At 35.3% G+C, this 23,602-nt stretch overlaps 1 protein-coding gene across 1 annotated transcript; it reads right to left on the bottom strand.

The window, feature by feature from the left end:
* Window positions 1-3,295: 3,295 nt before the first annotated feature.
* On the bottom strand, window positions 3,296-8,728 carry LOC149786109 (bifunctional 3'-5' exonuclease/ATP-dependent helicase WRN-like). The gene is made up of 2 exons (XM_089976426.1): window positions 8,425-8,728; window positions 3,296-4,772 (listed from the first exon to the last, which is right to left on the bottom strand). Exon 2 carries the CDS (start codon window positions 4,765-4,767, stop codon window positions 3,889-3,891), a length of 879 nt encoding a protein of 292 aa, XP_089832552.1. The 5' UTR covers window positions 4,768-4,772; window positions 8,425-8,728; the 3' UTR covers window positions 3,296-3,888.
* Window positions 8,729-23,602: the final 14,874 nt, after the last annotated feature.

The raw sequence follows: 23,602 nt of genomic DNA, 5'->3' as shown, positions 1-23,602 counted from the left end.
TGTCTTTGGTTTCATTTTTCAATTTTTCATTGGCTGATGGAACTGAGACAATTCTAGAAGAATTCAGTAATGTGCAATTTGGTTGAAGAGCATGAAATGAAACTTCTGGGCCTCTCATTATTATGGGTTTATTAAAATAACTGTGATTAAAATATGTTGTAATGAGCAGTGGAACTTCTAGTCATAGAGCATTGAATTAAATGTCCAGCAAGGGGTAACAAGTGTTCAAAGAGGGCCCATGATCTCTAAACATGACTGACATCTGCCTAATAGCAAACTGCAAGAGCAGTTGGCTATCAAGTCTAGTCCATCAGCAAAAATTTCTCCAGTGCTATTTATTCCAAATAATCAAAACAATTACTTCAAGGTTTGTCTATTTTCCTTTTCTTCAGCCATATCAGATCACAGACAAGCATTATTTGTGAAAATTTATATGTCCCAATGCCTGGATGCTTTGTGTCAAAGTTGATCACATTCTGTTTGGCATTCTTTATTTTATAAAGTTGTGTAAATGTTTTTAGAAATGGCAGTCAAATCTAATGGTGGAAATGCAACTTTCAAAAAAGATGATGAAAATAAGACACCTTCTGTCTGATTTAATCAAACTGTTTTATTCTGAAGAATTGTTTCTTAAATTATATTTTTAGTAAAGGCAACCATATCTTGTGGCAAATCAACATGGCTGGCAAATCTTAACAAATTTTGCTTAGAGGTTTTGGATAAGTCATGTAATGGTTGTTCTAATTTTAGTAATACCAGCCATTTTTGATGGCTGATCAACATCATTTGTATAAATCTGGAAGGCCTTGAAGCCAGAATGCACTGTGCTAAGTCTGATTGAAACTGCTCTGGAAGCTGTTGAAAATAAATTGAAAATAGTAATGCTGACTAAACTTACAGGTTTTTTTCTATTTTTGCTAATGGTGGTCATAATTGATGGTGGATTGGCATCATTTGTACAAAAAAAGAAAGGTCTCTAGGATGCTCTGTGTCATGTTTGGTGGAATTGGTCTGGCAATTTTTGAGAAGCTGAAAATAACAAAATGCCAGACTGATGCCAGGCAATGGACAATGGGTCATACCATAAGCTCAAACACTAGTAAAGCCTGGTGAACTATAAACAGTTTTTACAAAAGGGAAATAACTTGCAGCAAGACAACAAAATATGTTCACCTGATGTCAATAAAGTCTGCCAAGTTTATAGTGCAATGCATCCAAAGTTACAATATGGTACCAGTTGCCCATACAGCACATGCATTCCAATATAGTATAGCCATACATCTTGAAAGGGGAATAATTATGGAAACATTCATCGTATTGTGATGATAGAATGACAAGAAAATGTACATCGGGTCAATGTCTGCAATTTAAAAAAAAATGGGGGAAGTTGCACAATAAAAGAATTACATATTAGTATATACATCTATCACCTGGAAAGGGGCATATTTCCCTCATGAAAAAATGCACCAAATATTGAGAACAGAAATATATATACAGTTTATGCATGTTGATTGCATGTTGATCTCATGTCAAAAACAGCTGCCAGGTTTCAAGGCAATTCATCAAAGCATGTGGGACTAGCTGCATAACACAAATGAACATCAAAATGGGTGTATTAACTCTGGAATTATGCATCAAAGTCTGACAACAGAATGACCTTGTGTCGATTATATCTGCCAACCCAATGAATAAAATCATCCAAGTCTGACAACAGAATGACCTTGTGTCGATTATGTCTGCCAACCCAATGAATAAAATCATCAAAGTCTGACAACAGAATGACCTTGTGTCGATTATGTCTGCCAACCCAATGAATAAAATCATCAAAGTCTGACAACAGAATGACCTTGTGTCGATTATGTCTGCCAACCCAATGAATAAAATCATCAAAGTCTGACAACAGAATGACCTTGTGTCGATTATATCTGCCAACCCAATGAATAAAATCATCCAAGTCTGACAACAGAATGACCTTGTGTCGATTATGTCTGCCAACCCAATGAATAAAATCATCCAAGTGTAGTACCACTTACAATTTCTGACAAATGTATGTACATGATGAAATGTCAAGCCAATCACTAGGTCTAAACCGATGAAAAATCAGTCATTAGTGAAAGTTATGACCAGGATAGAGTCCTTCTCAGAGGAACTTGTCTTATTAAAGAATAAACTATCAAAAGTTACATCTAGAGAGCAGACTGATGAGATGAAAAAGGAATCACAAAAACTCTTGGGAAGTAAGCTTTAAGGGTTTATGGCACCTGATTACATGAAACAAAAAATATTTGTACAAGAATGAAATTAGCAGCTGCAAAAACTAATTCGCGGAAACAGAAGGAAAAATTATGTAGTTAGAATGAAAATGTAAGAAACATGAAGATCATATGAAGTCAATGGAGAAAGCGATTGGAAGTTCATTGAAAAGAGAAATCGATAAAAGGCAATTTCAATAGCTATTCCATGTGCAGACAAAAATCAGAACTATTCAAGAAACATTAAAAAATCCAGGTATTAAAGAAGACAGATCAGAAGATACAATTCATACAGTCATAACTACTCAGACAAATGCACTGAACAGAAAGACTGATGCCATGAAATCCAGGCCACACACACAGTTTAAAAAAGGAATTTTAAACAAATAAGGACCCATATCTTATCATCATAAAATTTAAATACAGTGCAACAAGGGATGTAGTGTCAGATAAAAATAAAAAGAAGATGAAGGGCTGGAACAAAAAGACTAAAATCATTGAAGAATTAACAAACAGCAACATTAACTTATTAATAAACCTATGGGTCAAGGAAAAAGTAGATGTAGCTTAGTCATTCAATGGACAAAAAAGTGCAAAAACAAATACTGACCTGAAGACTGATGCACAATGCACCAAATGGTACTGACTAAAGAATCCCATCCTGGTTATTGCAGAACAATAGAAGCCTATTTACACGTTAGGAAATACTTGTAAATCCCTTCAGTGCAGTACTTGTTCTTGACATACACTACCTGTAGAACTACATCTGTATGAATGAGAATAACTTTTAAAATCATTATACAATCATTCACAGTACACAGTCCAAGAGTGGACAACAATATTCCATGTTGATAATGATACCATATTAGCTAGTGCAGTTTTACACCTATACAGTGCTTGCCCCCTGCCCCCTTCTGATACATTTTCTTTTATCAATACTTCCTCTGATACCCATTTAAAAAAGAAAAGATGTGTAAAGTAATTATCCACCTACCTGCATTGATAAAACATTGATATATGAAGATATACATAAGTATACAATCTTTCTCTCGTGGCCCAAATGCATTTAACATTCAGATTAAAGCTTTAATTATAATAAAAATAACAAACAAATGAGTAATAATGTACAAGGTAAGTTTTGTGACGGCTTTGCAAAGGGTCAGCAAAGAACTTAAGATGCTGACCTGACATAATGAATACCTGAGGGGCACCAAACTGTACTTTAGGGCCAACTACATCTTAAAAATAGCGTGTTGTGTGTGCATGTGTTTGTAATGTACCATGGCAGTCCCAATGTTCATTGGTTTTGCATGTAGAACAGCAATGGAAACAATTGGATAAGGAGCAAACAGTGATAATGACTGTCAGACTTATCTGATCTTAGACCAAATGAGCTAACTACTTTTAAGCTCATTTATTTTGTATGGTTATCATATTTTGTGGTTTTACAGAAGCATATTTTCATCTGTACTTAAATTTGTAGCTTGGGGAATGGGTCTTTTGATTCCATACAAGTATCATTGCTTCTTGGGTCTTTATATCCATTGTTTTGTAGCAACAATGAAATCCAGAAAAACTGGTATCACACAAAATATTACAGATTCTTGGTATTTAGTTTATCTCATAACAGTATTCCCTACATTGATTTAAGTTTCTGGTAAATTTTGTAACAAATCACAGCATCTGTGGCTGCATAAATCTGGTGTTCTCTTGGTAGTGGATATTGACTCCAGTCACACAAACGGATAGATGGATCTTTGTTTATCCTGTAACCTAAAACATTCTTAGTTAAGCCCTCCAGGCTCCAATTTTCTGAGGATTTCAGTTTCCGATTTGCTAGAGTTTTCAACTCAACGACACTATGACGAATTATATTTTTGACACAAATACCATAATCTTTTTCTAGTTTCCAAAGGTCATATTGAACGTTGAGACCAACCTTTTGTATTAATGGATTCTCCAGTAATTTTCTTAAGGATACTGGAAAGCCATTCATGCAAGCTAAATGAAACAGATAGCATTTATCCTCATTCATACAAATCTGAACCAGGGCTGTCTTGGCCTGTTCACCCTGTTTGTATGACACTGGCCACTCAGTATCCAAACCCAATAAGGATCCATTAGCACCAGTTGTGTCAATACTGGACAAAATATCATCACAAATAATATTACAGTCTCCCTTGTGATAAGAATATATAATGGACCCTTCAAATCTAAACTCCGGCATGGACATTTCCACAAGTTTTTCCACACTGAAGATCATCTTATTCTTATCTTTTGCTGAATCCTTCTGTTTGTCATTTGCATACTGATTGGATTGTACACCCACTGTCTCACCTGCTGCTAAAGGAGATGCTGATGATTTGTCTGACATAACTAAAGATCCTGTTACCATTTCATTAGCTGCATCTCTATTATCACTACCACTTTCTTTGCCTGATTTCTTGTTTTTGGTGACAGAAACTCCACACAACCAGTCTGGCATTTCCTTCTTACGTTTCCTACTATTCATCATGGCAACTGGAACATAAAAATATGGTTATTTCAGCTGCATAAAGACCAATGTGCTACAATCCTAACAGTAGTCTGCACTTGTTTAAACCATTTTTCATATATGCCAAACAATTTGTTCAAAAACTTATTCTGTGGTCTTTATATCTTTTTCTACAGTCTTGTATCTCACATCGGACCACTCAAAATCAAATTCCAACCACATGTAATATTTAGCATAAAAATGATTATGTGTTCCTTATCTCTTTTTCTACAGTCCATGGAGCCATAAAGATCAAATTACAAACAATATTGAAAACAAAACTAAGTCTGTTGCCTTTTAATCATTTCTACGGTCTTGTATCTTACTCAAAGATCAAATTACTAGCAATATACAGCACTTGTACATGTAGTACATAATTATGTAACTACAAAACAAAATGTACCTGCTTAGAATAAACCTAATATATAGTACAATACATATCTGGAAATAAATGAATACAGTACGAAATATAATACAAACATATGTATGTCAAGTCTAATGTTCATCTGGCCTGTCAGTCTTACAGGACACAATCAAAGGAAAGAGAAAACAAGAAGAGATGGGAAGATATCATCAAAGAATTATGACAGGCATGGACTTCACAAAGTCCCAAAGAGCAGTGCAGAACAGGACAAAATGGAGAGAGATTGACACCAAATCATTAGTGGCACCACTTTGACCAGACAGGTTATGGAAGAAATCATGATGATGATGGATGATGATGATGTTGATGATGATGTGTGCATGTAAATAATTTAATTTTTAATCTAAATTTGACCCTTTACATATGATGACATCCTTGGTGCCCTTCTGACTAGTATCAAAGACAATGTCCTTTTTGTATCTCATTACTACATCATCAAATATGATGCATAGTATATTTCTACAAAATGATGCTGGCTTTTTCTTACACCTAGTACTCGCACTTCATTACTACATCATCAAATATACTGAATAGTATATTTCTACAAAATGATGCTGGCTTTTGCCTACACCTAGCACTCTGAATACTGCTTCAGGTATCATCAATTAACTCTCTTGAATAGTTGTTGTGGGGTTTAATGCCATTTTTCAGCACAAGATAGGCTATACATGGCGGCCAGTATTAATTGTGGAGGAAGAACCCGGGAAAACCCCGGAAAGAACCACCAACCCATGAAAAGCTACTGGCAAGCTTTTCTCACATACCAACAATATAGGCTGAACCCGAGACTCTTGAATAGTGTATCAATAAAAACAATGAAACTTTCACAATTAAGTTTATGCACACGTATGTATACATGTCTGTCTGTGTAGACATATGTGGCTTGAGACGAATTCAAATATCATCACTGTACATGACCAGATTATTCTTTGGACTCTTATTTCATAGCTTACTGCTATTATACTGTCTACAGAAACTTGCTCCATTTTGTTGTTCATCTTTTACCTCTCATTATAACTAGATGCAGTATGTATATGTCATCATTGAATATATCGGACAGTTGTAGTAGAACATCCCTGGATTGTAATGATGTTTTCGTAGGGTTTAGTGCAATTTTTCAGCACAAGACAGGCTATACATGGCAGCCCGTATAAATGGTGGAGGAAGAACATGGGAAAAACCCGGAAAGAACCACCAACCCACAAGCTTGAAAGTGATTATTACAACTAAAATTTTACTTATCAAAGGTTCTGATAGCAAATATGTAAAGACCAATATTGAGATTGAAATAAATTTTTGGCAGCAAAGTAAATCACCTTGATGTGTAATGTGCCTTATAACCAATTCTTGCCGCCTTTTTCTTGGCAACACTACATTCAATGTGAAAATCTGATACATATTTTAGGAAATAATTAACATAAAAATTCTACTAAACAACCCTTGTAAACAATGATGTCAAACATGTAATTTAATTGCAATAGGTAGTTCTTATGTCACTGACTACCACACACATATTTGTTTACACATTGTCTGATCTTGTAAACATTACAAGCAGGAAATTAAACTGTGTAATGTTGCAGCCTTAGTTGTCACAGACATAAAAACATTTGTAAATTGACCACTTCTCCCTCAATAAAATATCCTTATTCTTCACTTGATGACTAAGTAACATGGTCATGTGACTGGTCATATGGATCATTACCTACATGACAGAATACAAGACTCAGTGTGAATGGGGTGGAAGGTTTCCTTAGTTTTATCAAAGCCTATTAGGTTTTATTATCCTCTAAATGATCAACATTATGCTTAAACTTTTTATTGACATAATTATAAACATGCACGGTTTGAATTTATCTTTTTTTTACTTGCATTTCCTTCTGTGTGGAAAAAATAAACTTGCAAAATCATACTGTCCTGGGTCTATTTTAAGAATTTGTTATCTTGTGTAATGCCTTTATGATAATCAGAAAATTATAATAAAAAGAACCTACTTTTCTATCTATTCCACTAGCAAAAAGTCTCATAAACTACATGTGACATCTGCAGCTGATTTTCTTTTTTTTCTGGTTTATTATTCTAGTTTGATTTGTGTCCAAGTTCATATTTTCTGACCTTCAAAGGTCATGATTTGTGTCCAAGTTCATATTTTCTGACCTTCAGAGGTCATATAAACATAATGAAGTACATGTACCTGAATGACATCTGTATTAGGAACAACCATTTTGTTTTCTGGGGGTGGCTGGCACAGCATGTGACAAATATCTGTGATTGGCCATCTTAAAAAATATATACAAGAATTGTTGGTCTTGAGAGATCAGATGTTTTAATTGATTTGACCGTAGTCAGATAATATCAGAGAAGTATATCCATATTTGGTGAATGAACAGTTGGAGCATATAAGTAACTGTGCTGCAATTTAAAACAATGGTTTTACCATTATTAACATTGTGTGATAGCCAAAGTTAGGGCTTTATACCAAACATCAGATCTCAATGAGAGGGAATCAATGCCAAAATCAAGCTTCATTTTATGTTTCAGAAATTATACATTCATTGTTGTTGAGATGCATACTAAAATGAGTGTTACTAATTATTTATAATACATAACTGGAAGTTATCACTTGCTGTAGATTAAAATTTCATCTCGCATATTCCCTCAGTTAACTTGGACTTTGTAAGTGTTGTAAAACAAAGAGACCAGCTTGGGTGCCTGTACATAGGAGTAAGCCCCTACCACCGTCCCCCGATTTTATCTCTAAATATGTTTTGGCCTACATCCGTAAAACTTAATAGCTGACCATTACATGTTTACCCCCCCCCCCCAACAAAAAATTATATGGGCGCCCCTGGGGACCAAACATTCAATTTTCGGTGGTGGGGGTGGAAATTGGTTTTGTTCACACGTCAAGTCCCACTCACCCAAAGCAAACAAATTTATATATAGTTGGTCAGTTAGCCATGCCCCGTTTTAGCACAGTTAAATTCACAATTCACTTTCAATTATTAGCCCTCCCCCACCCCCAGTCCTACATGTTAGACCTTGACGCCGATATTTGTTTTGGTCGTCAGGGTGTTACAGCCTAACTAACAGCGCTGTGTAGTGTGTTTTGATGTCGACTAACATCGTAACGAAAGTGAAATTTTCAGGAATATCTCACACAACTGGCACTAAAATAGCGACGCTTTTCTACAATGTTTTTGTCAAACTTTACTTACCCTGATGTCTTTTCTCTAATAAATTGAAATTCTCACCGTTGGCCTACAGTTCTTCGCTGAAAAGCGATGAAAGCCGGGAATGCCGAAATCGGTTTAAGTTGAAATATTATTCTTTAACGAAACGAATAAAAATATATTATGCCTATTGGAACTGTAAAGCAACATTTCGGTTCGTTCAAGAAACATACCCGCCACATGAACCTACTTAAATATACTTCGGTACACCTACAAATTCAACTGTATGTCAACGGAACATGAAAATGCGTCCATTGGTAGTGTCATGTTCTCATTCCACCAGGATAAAGACAGCACAGTAAGTATATTAATTACACATAAATTTGTGGAAGAGTGTCGATATATGCTGCTAAATGTGTGTAATACTCCTGAAACTTTGACTACTCGTTCCGATGTCAATGACATCGGAATATGCTATACAAGCCCATTACTTGGATAGACAGACATAGCACTAAAACAAAACGAACAAGTGCTATGTCTTACAGTGTATGACTACGCCCCCTCCCCCTCGTCAACAAATTAACGTCTGTGTATGCGGGAGAGGGGTGGGGTAGGGGCTGATAATATATTTTTAAAACCGGTCACTGCATAGCAAACACATACCAAGTTCTATTAAAAAAAGAGATTCGGGTTTTAAAAAGTGCACACAAGACTGACTTCGGTATGAAAAAATGAGCACTATGAACAGTCCATTCTCTATTTGCGTATTTCAGAAGCTGCCTCCCTTGCCGGACAGAAATAGCCCGACTCACGGTACTAAATCAGTTCCCATAGTAAACCTATGCAAACACCATGATATTAAATATTCAATAACTTAAAAATTTTGAGTGCTCATGATCAAACCTATATTTATCAGTACAGATAAAACCTGGATGTCAGCGTCTGTGTAGAGGAAATGATATGAGCCGCTGCATTTTCTGGACCTGCATATGTTTGAAACATGTGCTTTCAATTCCGCACCAAAGAGTCAGGTGCTAATTTTAGTAATGAATGTTCCAAACTCAAGACTGTCAAAGGACTGAAATTCCATCAATAAAACAATGTCTCTCTAAAAAAAATCACTTACAACTAGGATAAGCTCTCAAAAGATTCTTTTTCCTACAACATAACTTACATTATTAACCAATCCTGGTCAGCCTAACCCATATTTACTCTATTTCCAGGCTGGTTCCCATTTTTCCATACCAATAGTACCGTGTGTCCTTAAGTACTAATTATACGGAAGAACTGTGAACCAGTCTAGAAATGGGTGAATAAATAATAGAGTATTTACGGGTTTGGTGGTCCATAATTGGTTAATAATGAAAATTAAAATTTCAGTAAAAATATTTGTTGAGAGCTTATCCTATATGTAATTAAAAAAATTATAGAAAAATTTCTACTGATGCGATTTTAGTATTTTTACAGGTTTGACTTAGGAGTACTCAATAATGAAAGTAGCACCTGATTCATTTGGTGCAGAATCAATAACATGTGTTTCATGCACAAGTAGATAAACAAAATGCCGCGGCTCATTTGGTGTTCTCCACACATAAGCTTGCACCAAGGTTAGATGTGCATGGAGAATTATAAGTCTCATCATCAGCACCCAGAAATTTTAAGTTATTGAATTTTGAATATAATAGTGTTTACTATTGGAGTTGAATTAGTACCGTGAGTCCTTAAGTAGTCGCTATATTACCCTTTAAGTCAGGTACTTTGTTTCTATCAGTAAAAAAGAGGAAACCTATTGGCACTTGATTCATGGAGAAACTAATGATAACACCCACCCAGTTTATCTATAGTTGCCCCTAGATCAAGTAACCCGTAGTAATACATCGTTGTTTCAAACAGAATCTTTACTCCATAGCATTACCTTTAACTCGCCTTCGAAATATCAAGGTGTTCACATGTAAATTTGTAAATGCAGATGTAAATTTGCACATATTCTACGTTGTTTTTCTTGTTTTTTTCCGCCGTTGGTATTTAAGAGAGATTTAGAGCACCCTTGACTGGTCACATGTAAATGTCGGTATTTGCAACTTTCTGTCACCCAGAAATAACAGACGACGTTCCGATTGCAGGTATCACGGTACCAATTGTTTTTCCATAGACCTTAATGATAATGTTTGGGGAAATAAATATATTTTCTATCCTACTTTAGCGTGCATGTCACACACTTTTCTAGAGAGAAGTGTTAGATTGTCAATTTGACAAAGACAAAACCAGGTACTCCATTGCATTTAAGAGAGATAACTCTGCTGGAACTAGACAGGGGTAAGAGTTATCTAGTCACAACAGACAGTTCAGACAAGTGTACCACATTTTAAAAAAATCATAAAAATACAAAATATCATCTAGATAGGAATTAACATAATCTCACATGTTGCCAGGAGGCACATCTTTTTTCAAGCCCAACAGGAAGTACAACTCTTACATAATGCACCAATCACAGCTAGTTTTGTTGTTTATTTCGAAATACAATGTTCCTACACCTTAAGCTCCGCCCACCTGGACTTGCGCAATTGGTACCGTTATACCTGCATCGTCGAAAAGCATTTCCAGTTATCACTCTTGTGTGTTTGTACTCCTCTATGGGCCCACTGATGTTAAAAACAAGAGGCATCGAAACCCCACACCCCAAAAACATAACGAAACTTAGTTATTTCATTAATTGATTTGTAACTTCTGATCATTAACGTCAGGGTTCTCAAACACTGACAACTTGTTAGCGTTTCGAATCAAACGTGAGTTTGTAGTACCACAATTGCCATATTTCAATGCGCGAGTGTTTTAAAGCAACAGATGTGATGTAGTTTAGCGTCTTTAATAATTTCAGTATATCCGTCAATTTTGAGTTACATCTCCGAATTCCTGTATTTAAGAGTTTCTCTCTCTTTTTTTTTTTTACCTGTTCACTTTGTTTAAGAAATATTAAAATTAGACATTGCAAATAATGGAGGCAGACGACACAGTTCCTACTGATACGAACTGTTCTAGAAAACAGAAAAGGACAGTGAGCAGCCAGTCTGCTGGTTTAACAACGAAATCGTCCGTTTGCTTTGAAACGCCAACATGTTGATAGTGTTTGGCACCCCCTAGCGACAGTAAGGTTAGAAATTATAAATCAGTAAATGTCCGTGTTTTATGCATTTAAAAAATATATTTAATATATATTGTCTTGCCTCGTATGAGCTTATTTCTGAATCTATGGAGACTTATTCAAAATCTTTAAAAATATAATACCATCCCGTTTATTTTTACCCCATAAATTTTAAAAACAGAAAGAATCAAAGATATTTTTAAAAAATGTACAGAACTTAAGTCATTCATCGACTCATAAGATCCCACCTGACCCTTCAAGAGGTCGCCAACAATTTCAACTGATTGGCATTTTGAATCGAACAGGAGTTTCTTGAGCAAGCTGGTTGCCATATTTGCTTGGGCTAGTCTATGTTTTCAAGCAACAGACGTGATGTCTTAGAAAATTTAAATAATTCCGTAAATTTTGGACCTACTTCTCTTTGAACACATGTATACAAAAACCACTTTATATTTCTTTGACCAATTTGTTTTAGAAATATTAAAACCAAACATTGCAAAAATTGGATGCAGACAACATTTATGACTGAACTAGACTTCTAGAAACCAGAATTGGACAACGAGCTGTCCGCTTGCTTGCTTACATTGGGAGCTTCCGTTTGTTCTGAAACACCAATAACTCCAGTGTTAGGGATCCCTTGGTGCCAGTAAGGTTAGAAATTACAATTCGGTGTATGAAATGACAAAGTTTTGTGCATTTGTTTTAGTATTCTTGATGGGTTTCTTTTTTAAAATCAGTATGGTGGTACAAATAAATGGGAAAGTGTGCTAAAAAATACTTAGCAATCTTAGGGGAAAAAAATGTCCAGACCCCTGCCTATTCTTGCCATGATTTATAGAAGAAAAAAAAACTATTACAGTATATCATATGTATCTGTTGAAAAATTATCTTCAGGTACGCTAAAGAGTGCCAGATTTTTTTTCTTCAAAACAGCATTGACCCACCCCCACCCCACCCCCCGTCATACTAAAATGAAACAGTTGGTCCCTAAAGCAGATTGGGTGAAAGGCAAATTTATAGAAAATAAGAAGAGATGTCAGCTTTATTGATTATGATAAAAGCTTGGCCGAATTCTTAATTCTAGAGATGACTTTGAAGTTACCGATTTCGATCCAGAATAATTCTAGTTTCATTTCATCAAGCTATTTGACCTGATGTCGTACAGGTTTCACTATTGTACAGACATTTAAGTTAGTATTGGATGTCAGTGTTGCATCTTGGTTGAGCTGTCAATAGAAACATGCTATGTACCTTTGATCCCATATAATAATTAAAATATAGGTTGTTGTTTTTTTTAACCATGAGCAGTTTGGGGTGGGAGAATGTCCCCTGTGCTCAGTCAAGGTAAAAAACGGAATATCATCGGTCAGTTACCTCCATATGGTGCCATATACATACACTAAAACCTACACGTGCACATATATGATTGTTACCTTTTATATATAACTGGTATTGAAGAGTTTTAATTTACCATTATCATTATTTCTGTATAAAGGCCTGGTTATTTTAAGCTAAAATTGATAGCTGACTCCTTAGACATGGCCCCACCAGGTTCTGACAGACAAAGCAGTCAACAAAAAAGGTCCAGAGATATGTAAAACAGAGGTCATAGATGTATTTTCAGTCGTTTAAACTAACGTGTTCTGTATATTTAATTTGCATTGTTTTGTTGTTTTTTTTTTTGTTTTTTTTTTGTTTTTTTTTTAAATTTCATTATATGCTATTGTAACGTAACGTTGTATGTTGGACTTAACCTTGTTGAAAATCAAGTGTATTTTCTACTTGACCTGGATTTTTAAAAAATTCTGGAAACAACAAATACATAGCTAAAATATTCTCTATGTGTATGGGTTTAATACTAGGATCATTACTTATATAAGTAAGCATGTTTATTTGGGTCTGGGTCTAGGTTATTGGCATTCACCTACAATTTACCTGGTGTACCTGACGTATTCCAGGTTATATATTTTAATTTTAGTTACAGGCCTTCTTATTAAAACTAACATTTTATTTCGTAAACACTAAGAAGTTCCTGGAAGGTTATTTTCTATTAGGTTATTTTTTGTAGAATATGATAATTGTGACCTGAGGTCAAATAGAAGACTCTATAATTTTTTTTTTACTGGAAAGATTATTCATTCATGCTTTAAAATCTGATCAGAATCAAGTTATCATTGTTGTTGTGTACAGTATTTGATCTGGAATTATTCAAATTATTTCTTCTCCGGAAATACAAAAGTGCTCTGACAACATTTTGGAAATAGAGAACTTCATTAACATTTAATTTCAAATAAGGTTTTAATTCTCGGATTGTATTGTTGGTGATTCAACAAAAGACTGTTGGCACATCAACACTTTACGAGCCATCACAGGCACATCAACACTTTCAGCATTGGAATTAATTTGGATTTCCACTAAATTTTACACTAAAGTTTATTCAGAACTTTAGTTATTAGGATTTGTGTGTAATTTTAGGATTATCTGTGATTTAATTCACAATACCGTAAGTTCCTTTTTTTATTTTTTCACTTTTTATTCAGGGAAATACATTATTTGTTCAATTTTAAAGCTTGTTTCTTTTTACACTTTTCAATTACTTATTTTACAAGAGTCATAATAAATGATAGTGAAAATATCTTCCTCCACAGAACTGTGATAATTAGTTGGTATTGTATCAACAAGTCTTAGAAATATAATTACATTATTAAAATACCAGCCTAGTATGTTATTTATTACATTGCTATATTGCAACTGTCAAACATTATTTAACGAAACATAAAAATTGCTTCAAAATATTCTAGAACTTTAAATGTGGGGTAGGATTTTTAGCAATAATTCTCTGCAAATAAATTTATAAACTTGGACATGTGTTGTAGTTGCAGCAAGAAATTTTACGGTTATCTTTGTTTGCAATTACGTGTAACATAGATAAATATGTGGATATGTTAGAATGCAGATATGTAACAGGAAAAACAGCCATTTACATGTATAAAGACATAAATCGAAAAGTAGAAAAGGGTTTGGGAATAGCTAGAGTTTTAAGTGAGAGAGATTTAGGTAATGACCTTGAACTGAAAATGAAAATACTAATAATGGAACTGCATTGATTTAATTTTAATCATGTTGTAATATATAACATTTTGCTTTATCTATTTTTCCACTTAAGTTCATCATGCAGATCTAGACATCCAATCAGTATAGAAAAACATACAAAACGAGTCCATCACTCAAGTATGTCATAAATATAAATGATTTGACTTTTTTCTGGTATGTGTTGTGTCTACTTGTGTCTGCATCTGCTTCCACATTACCAATTATCATCCATTCTTCGCGAAATTGGCAATGTGCATTTAAACATTTGACTTCTAAACTTTTGAAAATGACTGATTATTATCAATTTACCGTATTTGCCGGCCTATAAGCCAATGCACAGTATAAGTCGAATCAGCAAATGTTCCATCCTTCATCCGTATATAAGTCGATGCTGAGTATAAGACGAGGCCAGTTAAATACCTCGGAATGTGTTTTTCACATCGTTCCACGCAAAGTCGCGAATTTTATCCTATCTGTAACTCCGTATCTTTTCCAGTCAGGATCAATAAATGTAACTAAAAGTACCCAATTTGTTTCACACGAAGTATTTTAAATGTATTATGTACTTTTAGCTACATATAATGACGCTAACTCGAAAAAAATGCGAGTTATAGAGAGGATAAAAATCGCGATGCTGTGTGGAATTAAATTATAATAACTTCCCGTTTCATAAATATTAAATGTATCACTGTTTATCTATTTCAGATTACCAGCAGGGGCCCCGAGTGGCCGAGTGGTCTAAAGCGCTCTCCGTTACGGATCAGATCACTGCCATCTCACCTCTGTCTGCGTGGGTTCGAGTCTCGGATTCGGCCAATGTGGGTATGTGAGAAAGCTTGCCAGTAGCTTCTCGAGGGTTGGTGGTTCTTTCCGGGTTCTTCCTCCACCATTAATACTGGCCGCCATGTATAGCCTATCGTGTGCTGAAAGTGGCGTAAACGTTACAAAAACAAAAACAACAAACAGATTACCAGCAACAGGGAAATTGCATCATTAATACTAAAATGCTTTTTCCAGTTTGTTTGTTGCTTTTTGGGGGGTGGGTGTGGGTGGGTGGGACGAGAGATGCAGAGAGAAGGATGCATATGTATTCCATGGCATTTTTCTCCTTGCACCTCGTGAACAAAATAAAATATGGTCCGATATATGAGAGAGATAGAGTTCAGCTCTTTGTGGGGGTTTTCTTTACCTTATTGCCCCCGTGTTGCTAAAGCTTTTGTCAATGAGAAGAAAAAACCATAATAAACGAAACAGTAAATGTAAGCTATGAAAATACATACCATACTCCTTCAGGGTTTAAATATTCACAATAGTTCTATCCATATAGATTCCATTAGGTTAAATCTCAAGAATGGCCATTTTGCATGATGTCTAATTTTCTTTGCAAATATAAAGACCTCTCCATTCCCAACAAATAATAGTTTATTTAAAGTGCATGTACTCTTCCTCTACTTAGGCGGCAATTATTTGTTATCTTTGCTCATGCTAGATGAACTTTAAATTGCTGTCGGTTCCGTCGGCAAGTTAAGAAATATTACTGGCTGAGAAATGTACACGAGTAGCCACCTGTCATTTCATTTCTTTATATGGTACGGTATTCATAATACCAATGGGTAGCCTCATTTCCCTATTGGTAGCCTCGTTAATCTGATCTGGTCTGCTGAATCTCGACTTCAAACAAGTGTTCGCTGGGAATGACTGAATACAGCAGTAGCATATATAATCGCATGTAAATACCATTAACAAAACTATATACAAAATTACATGAAAAATTTGGTTTTGGAAATAACTGCCAAAATTGGCCTAAAATCCTGTACAAAGAAATCACTGCAAAAGTACGGATAAATGGGGCTGCCACTGAGAAATTTGACATAAAAAGAACGGTGAGGCAAGGATGTCCATTAACAATGCTATTATACGTAATAACAATTGAAATTCTAAGTACCAAAATAAGACTGAATAATATAGAAGGTATCCAAATCCCAAATATAAGGGAAGAAATAAAAATGCTCCAACATTCTGATGATTGTACTAACTTCATAAGAGACCCAAACTCCTTTAAACATCTCGAAAAGGAATTTGAAAATTTCGGAAGAGCATCAGGGTCTAGAATTAACCATGACAAATCTGAAATACTAAAAATAGGTAACTGGCAGGGAAATCACCCCGGAATTTCCACATCTAATCAAATACCGAGTTAATGCATTAGGAAGTTTCTTTGGGAAAAGAGAGGAACAAGAAAACTGCAAAATTATGCGAAAGAAAATAGAAAACATTGTGAATATTTGGGCAAGCAGGCCCAAGTGGCCAAAACATGCCAGTATCAACTATGTCTTAAGATCTATAGATATAGAAAACATCAAAATACATAGACTAGATAATGCAATTAATAAATTTATATGGGGTTATAAGACCCACTATGTCAATAAAGAAACTCTCTATAGAGCAAAGGAGAGAGCAGGATTAGCCTTACCAAGCCCAATATTAATAAAATGTGCAAACATTTTAAATAGGTTTTAAAAAATAAGCTCTGAACCGAAATCGCCATGGGAAGGGCTATACATCTACTGGCTTGGGTTTGCAGTGAGAAAGGGGGTGGGTTATTAATAAAAACTATAAACTTACGAAAAAGCTGGAAGTCCCAAGAAAGTTCAAATATATATAAAAGATATGTTAGTTAAATACAGGGATGCACAGGAATTATGGGAACAAGATGGAAAACTTACATACAAAAGGGTAAGGGAACAAATTACAAAAACAATCAGATGCAAGGTGGGACAAGAAAATATAGACATAAATTGGGACTGGAGGGCACTGGACTAAACTAGGCTCCCTAAAAATTCAAAGCCTCTGCTTCAAATACTTGCATAATGTATGGTTGACAGGAGAGGTGGCAGTGCGGCGGCATATGATCGCCTAAATGTCCACTGTAAAAAATCACCCTTTAGTAAGATACATACAATGGTGCAATGTGAAAAGACACAAAAAGATAGAGCAGGAGTTATCACTGAAATTAAAAAAGAGAGAAAGGTATCAGAGGAGCAATATATTATATCTGGATGGAAATTTCAATAAGAAAACGTTATATAAAATAACAGATTATATAACAGCCACCATGATGAAATGTGGGCAGGTTATCACAATAGGACGATAGCCTGCCCTCATATCTATTAGCCAGGGGGGAGAGGTGGGAAAGGAGCTTTGGTTTACCATTGCATAGGGGTGTGTACCGCGAAATGCAGACTAGAGCCCCAGCCTCACCTCTCACCTCAGGATTTTTTTTTTCTTGGCTTTTATTTGCCAAAAGAATCAAATTATAGGGGGCCCTCCAGTGCCTCAATACTAATATGCCATTAGTAAAGAAATATACAAACTGGAATTTTGCCATGCCTTTCATAATTAGGCTATTAATTAAATGATATTAATTACTTAAATGTAAAGTGCTGGGGGGGGAGAACGAGGGGAGGGATGGGAGGAGAGGCTTTGGTTTGCTACCCACTAGGGGTGTGCCACCACCAGAGCACGGGCTGGAGTCCTCACCTAATCCCTCAACTCAGACATATGTTTCAAACTCCCCTTGAACATAACTAAAATTCTGTTAAAATTTTAAGAATAGTAGTAATTTTTTAATAAAATTTTCTCTCCTCTAACCAACACTCTTAAAATATAAAGGGTAAATAAATAGCATAGGACTTACAAAATTGAAAATATAAAGTTTAAAGTATTAGGAGGGAAACATGGGACCTTCAGGTGATGAAGTATGATACATCAACATCGCAGGGCTATGTCACAAGGTGCTTTGCGAAGTGGACAGCCCGCGAAATAGTAACAGAAAACCCCACATGAAGTAATTAAACAATACAACAAAAACACGGGGACTAATAAGTTACACTATTAACAAGTCTCTAAACCATTCTGGAACTTCTTCATGATTATAAATTAAATAACAGAGAGGAGGCCTAACTTGAATCGGGAGAAACACAAATATATAAAGAAAGTGTGGACCCCCGACTCGAATACAGCCTGCCTCATTCTGGAAATAGATTTTAATGCGAGAAACATACACCATAGCCACTCACATAAAACACAAAAGTTTTATTTAATTTCAACTTGTATTACACCGTTCCTATTGCCAAAATTCTAAATTGCAAATAATTTTAAAAATATCTTAATTTGTACCAGGACAACAAATGATTTTTAAAAGTCCATATAAAAATATACATTGAGACAACTGGGGAAAATTTGACAAATAGCTTTGCCATCCCTACATACAGACTATATAAGAAGTATGTATCTTACTCCAGTCATTATGACAAACATAGAAATCTTCATTATGGTTTATCGTTCAAGGTAAGTGTCTTTTATTTCCAAACATCAATGAAATCTCAAGAGTTATATCATTAACAGTTAAGATCACACTGACATTAGTGACATGCATCAAAACAATCATTGTGTAAAATCAGTTGGCTGATAAACTGCCCCAAGCTATCTTTTAACATGCCTAAGGACATGAAAGTTGGTGAAACCTCGATACATACAAATATTACAAAGAACTAACTAATAAGTTAAAATTTAAATATTCCTTTTATGAAACCTTGCTTTAAATAGTAAATATTCACATCATGTCTGTGCAAGAAAATGCAAGACTGACCTTGACAATGACTACTGGTACTACAAGGAATGATATAATATACATCAAAGATAAAAGACATTGTGACTTGTTATTATTAGAATGGTGCTGGTATACATACTGTGCCAAGATTGCAGGTTATAAAACTTGCAAAACAGAGCATTATGAACAGAACGTGACCTCCTTTTCCATCTCTGTTGTTTGGAAGTTGCAAACTTGAGTTTACCCAAGACAAACCGAAGTTTGTCCTGAGAGTCAGGACAATGGATTTATAAGTCCCTGGTCAGATCTGCACTATATTCAGTCATGATCAAATAGGTACTATAATTAGTCTGGCGAAAACTTTGTATTGATATGACTTTTGTGTATGAGGAGTTGCAATAGCTAGATTTTCAAGATGGCTGCTATTGTGGCAATACTGGATGTTGTATCTCCACAATTGTCATTTAGAACAAAGTACCAACTGGACATAAGAAGTCTCCTGGTAAAATCCTATTTTTGACTGGCATTCCATCTTGGAGGAGTATCAAGACAATTTTCAACACAGTGGCCATACTGGAAAACAGATCAGTACAATTTTTACTTACAAGCAAGCAGGTACTATAAGAAGTCTTCTGGTGAAAACTCGGCAGCTACAGCCTTCTGCAAGGTAGTTCACATAGCAGCAATAACAAGATTTTCCAGCTGACTGCTATATTGCCCATTTTGGTGGTCCACACAGCACCAATTATATTTATGCTCAGCTAGACATCACAAGTCTTCTGGTGAAAACCTCATGATAACACGACTGTTTAGGAGTAGCTATAAGGTTTCCAAGATAGTAGATGTAGTGCCATATCAGCATTATTTTTATTTTAGACCAATTATACATAATAATAAGTCATTCAGTGAAAACCAAATAATGAAATGACCATCTATTCAGAAGGAGTAGCAATAACAAGATTTTCATCATGGCTTCTCTGGTGGCCATATTGGAGCAGTACCATACTCATTTAAGACCTATGAGACCTTGTGATGAATGTGTGTGTAAAGTTTTATGGTAATACTCCAAACAGTTTCAAAGTTGCAAAAACAAATTTGTGATAGCAGACTAACAAATGATGGACAGCATGCCTTCACATAAGCTTTTCTGGCACATGAACAGTCAAGCTAGAAACTGCAAGATTCTGCTTTACACTGCATTGAGCTGCAGCAAACTTTGAGGCAGCATAGTGATGATCTGATATGTGCATCAACAATATTTACCAAACTTCATTGCAATTCATCAGTACAAGTCCTCTGAAAATACTGACACTGCTATCCAATTTTTGTCTCTCCAATTATTCAAGAAAAACTATTTCATCTTCATAACTGCTGAGATTTTAAAATTAGTCAGTGTGATGACCATATTGGAAGAATGACTGGCACCATTTTCATTTAGGACAAAAAAAGACATCATTAGAAGACTTGTGAAAACCCCAATAATTCTTTCCTAAGATTTGCAAGTGAAATATATAGTATCTGTTCCAAAGGGTTGAAGATTATAAAAAGATTAGAAAGATTGTTGTTGTTTTGTTGTAGGGTTTAACGCCATTTTTCAGCACACGATAGGCTATACATGGCGGCCAGTATTAATTGTGGAGGAAGAACCCGGGAAAACCCCGGGAAGAACCACCAACCCACGAAAAGCTACTGGCAAGCTTTCTCACATACCTACATTGGCTGAATCCAAGACTCGAACCCACACAGACAGAGGTGAGATGGCAGTGATCCGTAACGGAGAGCGCTTTATACCAATCAGAGCCCCGACTAGAAAGAAAAATTTACAATCCATGATAACCTTTCTAGCACAAGCATTATTAAGTTTACTTGACTCATCTCTTTTGATAACAATTCTGTTTTAAATGCTATATTTGAAAAGCTTAAAAGCCCTGCCAAGTTTTTGATGTTTTTTGTTGGGTTGTGAGCATGTGTGTATGTTTAAGTATAAAAGCACTTTACTTATACAAATAAAATACATAAGTATAATGATCTGAGGACCCACATTAAACCAACCATGGGTCATGAACAAATATTAAACAATATTATAAATAAAATGACTCCTTTATGGGCAGAAAGAAAAACCACCATTTTTATAATGACTTATTAACAACTATTTAAAATACAGCACATATCCAATGGTGAAATAGAAAAGAGATTTTCTGTAATAAAATGCCCTACAGATTAGGATCTACTATGTCTTTTCAAAAACATACATGTAACATCATTTCCTGGTGCACACTGTTGACAGTTGGGATAAAAGGCAAATATAGCAATCAAGTCTTTATGTGACTTTGCTACAAGAAATGTAACAGGCATGAAAAATATCGACTGTTGTTTAATGGCTCATCAACACTTGAAAAATTATATTGCTCCAAAGCAACTGGGGGAAAACACCCAGGGACAAACCACAACCCCCTCCCCCAAGTTCCGGCACCCTTCTGTTAGCAAGTCCAACATCCTAAATCCTGATCAACATAGATGCACGACATGAAAAGAAGAAATGCAATGAAAAAATAAGAAGCTCAAGTGGGTCTGCAATAGCTCACTGTTCTGGCATCTGCCAAATAGCCCAATGCTAAACCAGTTGGCCAAGAAATATGTCAGGAGGATGCTCTCTGTTGAAATGTATCCAATGATATTGACTGTGTGAGTTTTGAGACAATCACTTTAATGTTTCTTAAGTTTTTGTATCTTCATCTGTATCTTCTGGCACATTAGTTTTCATTTGCCCAGTATTGAAACACGTTTTGTTTCACAATGGGCAAGATTCAGTTCAGCATTGTAAATTTGAAGTAAAACAGCTGCCATATTCGATGGCAGACTGGCATCATTTGTACTTATGTACAGAAAGTAAAACTACCATTTTCATAATGACCTAATGATGATTATTTGAAATACAACATACATCCAATGGTGAAATGGAACATAGTACACCCAGTTAAGCAGGTATATAATGCCCATATAGATTAGGGCTTACTATGTCATTTCAAAATCATACACACAACTGCACTTCTTGGTATACCCTGTTGGCAGTTGGATTAAAATGGCAAATATAGAAATCAAGTCTTTTAAGAGACTTCACTACAAGAAATGTAACCAGCATACAAATATCGATTACTGTTTAATGGCACATCAACACTTGAAAAATTATATCGCTCCAAGGCATCTGGGGCAAAGGCCCAGAGACAAACCACATCCCCCAAGTTTCAGCACCCTTTTGTCCGCAAGTCCAGAATCCTAAATCCTGATCAACGCAGCTGCATGTGGGCCTGCAATTATTCACTGTTCTGACATCTGCCAAAGCAGTTGGCCAAGAAATCTGTAAGAAGGATGTTCTCTGTTGAAATGTCTCCAATGATGTTGACTGCACGAGTTTTGAGACAATCACCTCAAGGTTTCTTGAGCTTTTGTATCTTCATCTGTATCTTCTGACACATTAGTTATCATTTGCCTGTACTGAAAAGTCCCCATATCAGAACACTTTGTATCAAAATTGGTAAGATTCTGTTCGGTGTTTTTATTTCCTCAAATGGACATGGTTGTGTAAATTTGCAGTAACAGCTGCCATATCAGATGGCAGAGTAGCATAATTTGTACAAACATACAAGCCTTTCATGACTTTCTATACAACTTGGTCAAATTCTGTTTAGTGGTTTTTGAAGCAAGTCATTGAAATAAAATTTGCTTGCTAGTAATGGTGATTTGATTGCAAATCAGCATGATGTAAAAAAAAAGAAAAACAATTCCAGAATGCTTTCTCTTGAATTTGGTCAAATTCTGAAAAGCAGCTTCAAAGAAGTCATTTAAAGTTGTTTGCCTCCCATTTTCAGTAATGGTGGCCTTTCTGATTGTATATTAGCATCGTATGTACAAAATATGAATGGTCTTCATACCATGATGCTGCTGAATTTGGTCAAATTTCTTTCTGCAGTTTTAGACAACATTAAAAGGTTTCTGTATATTTAATAAATGACAGTCATATCTGATTGTGGATTGGCATCATTTTGTACAAAAGGTCTTCATACCAGAATGCTGATTTTTTAAAATCAAATTCTATTCAGCTGTTTTTTAGAAGTATTTTTAATATTTTTAGCAATGGTGGCCATATCTGATGACATAAGTATCACTTGTACAAATGTTAAATGTCCTTGTGCATTGAAGCTCTGGACCATGTGTGGTTGAAAATTGGCTGGTCAGTTTTTGAGAAGCTGAAAATAGCAACTGCTGAAGAATGCCAAACACACAATGGGGAATACCAAAAGCTCACCTGACATTACAGCCAGGTGGGCTAAACAACAAAATGAAAGAAAAAACAAATAATAAACAAAGACAATACA

Source organism: Sinohyriopsis cumingii, chromosome 12, assembly GCF_028554795.1.
Source record: "Sinohyriopsis cumingii isolate HCF-2022 chromosome 12, ASM2855479v2, whole genome shotgun sequence".
NCBI lineage: Eukaryota > Metazoa > Mollusca > Bivalvia > Unionida > Unionidae > Sinohyriopsis > Sinohyriopsis cumingii.
The sequence above is the reverse complement of the archived record's forward strand: the minus strand, read 5'-3'. Positions and strand labels throughout refer to the sequence as shown.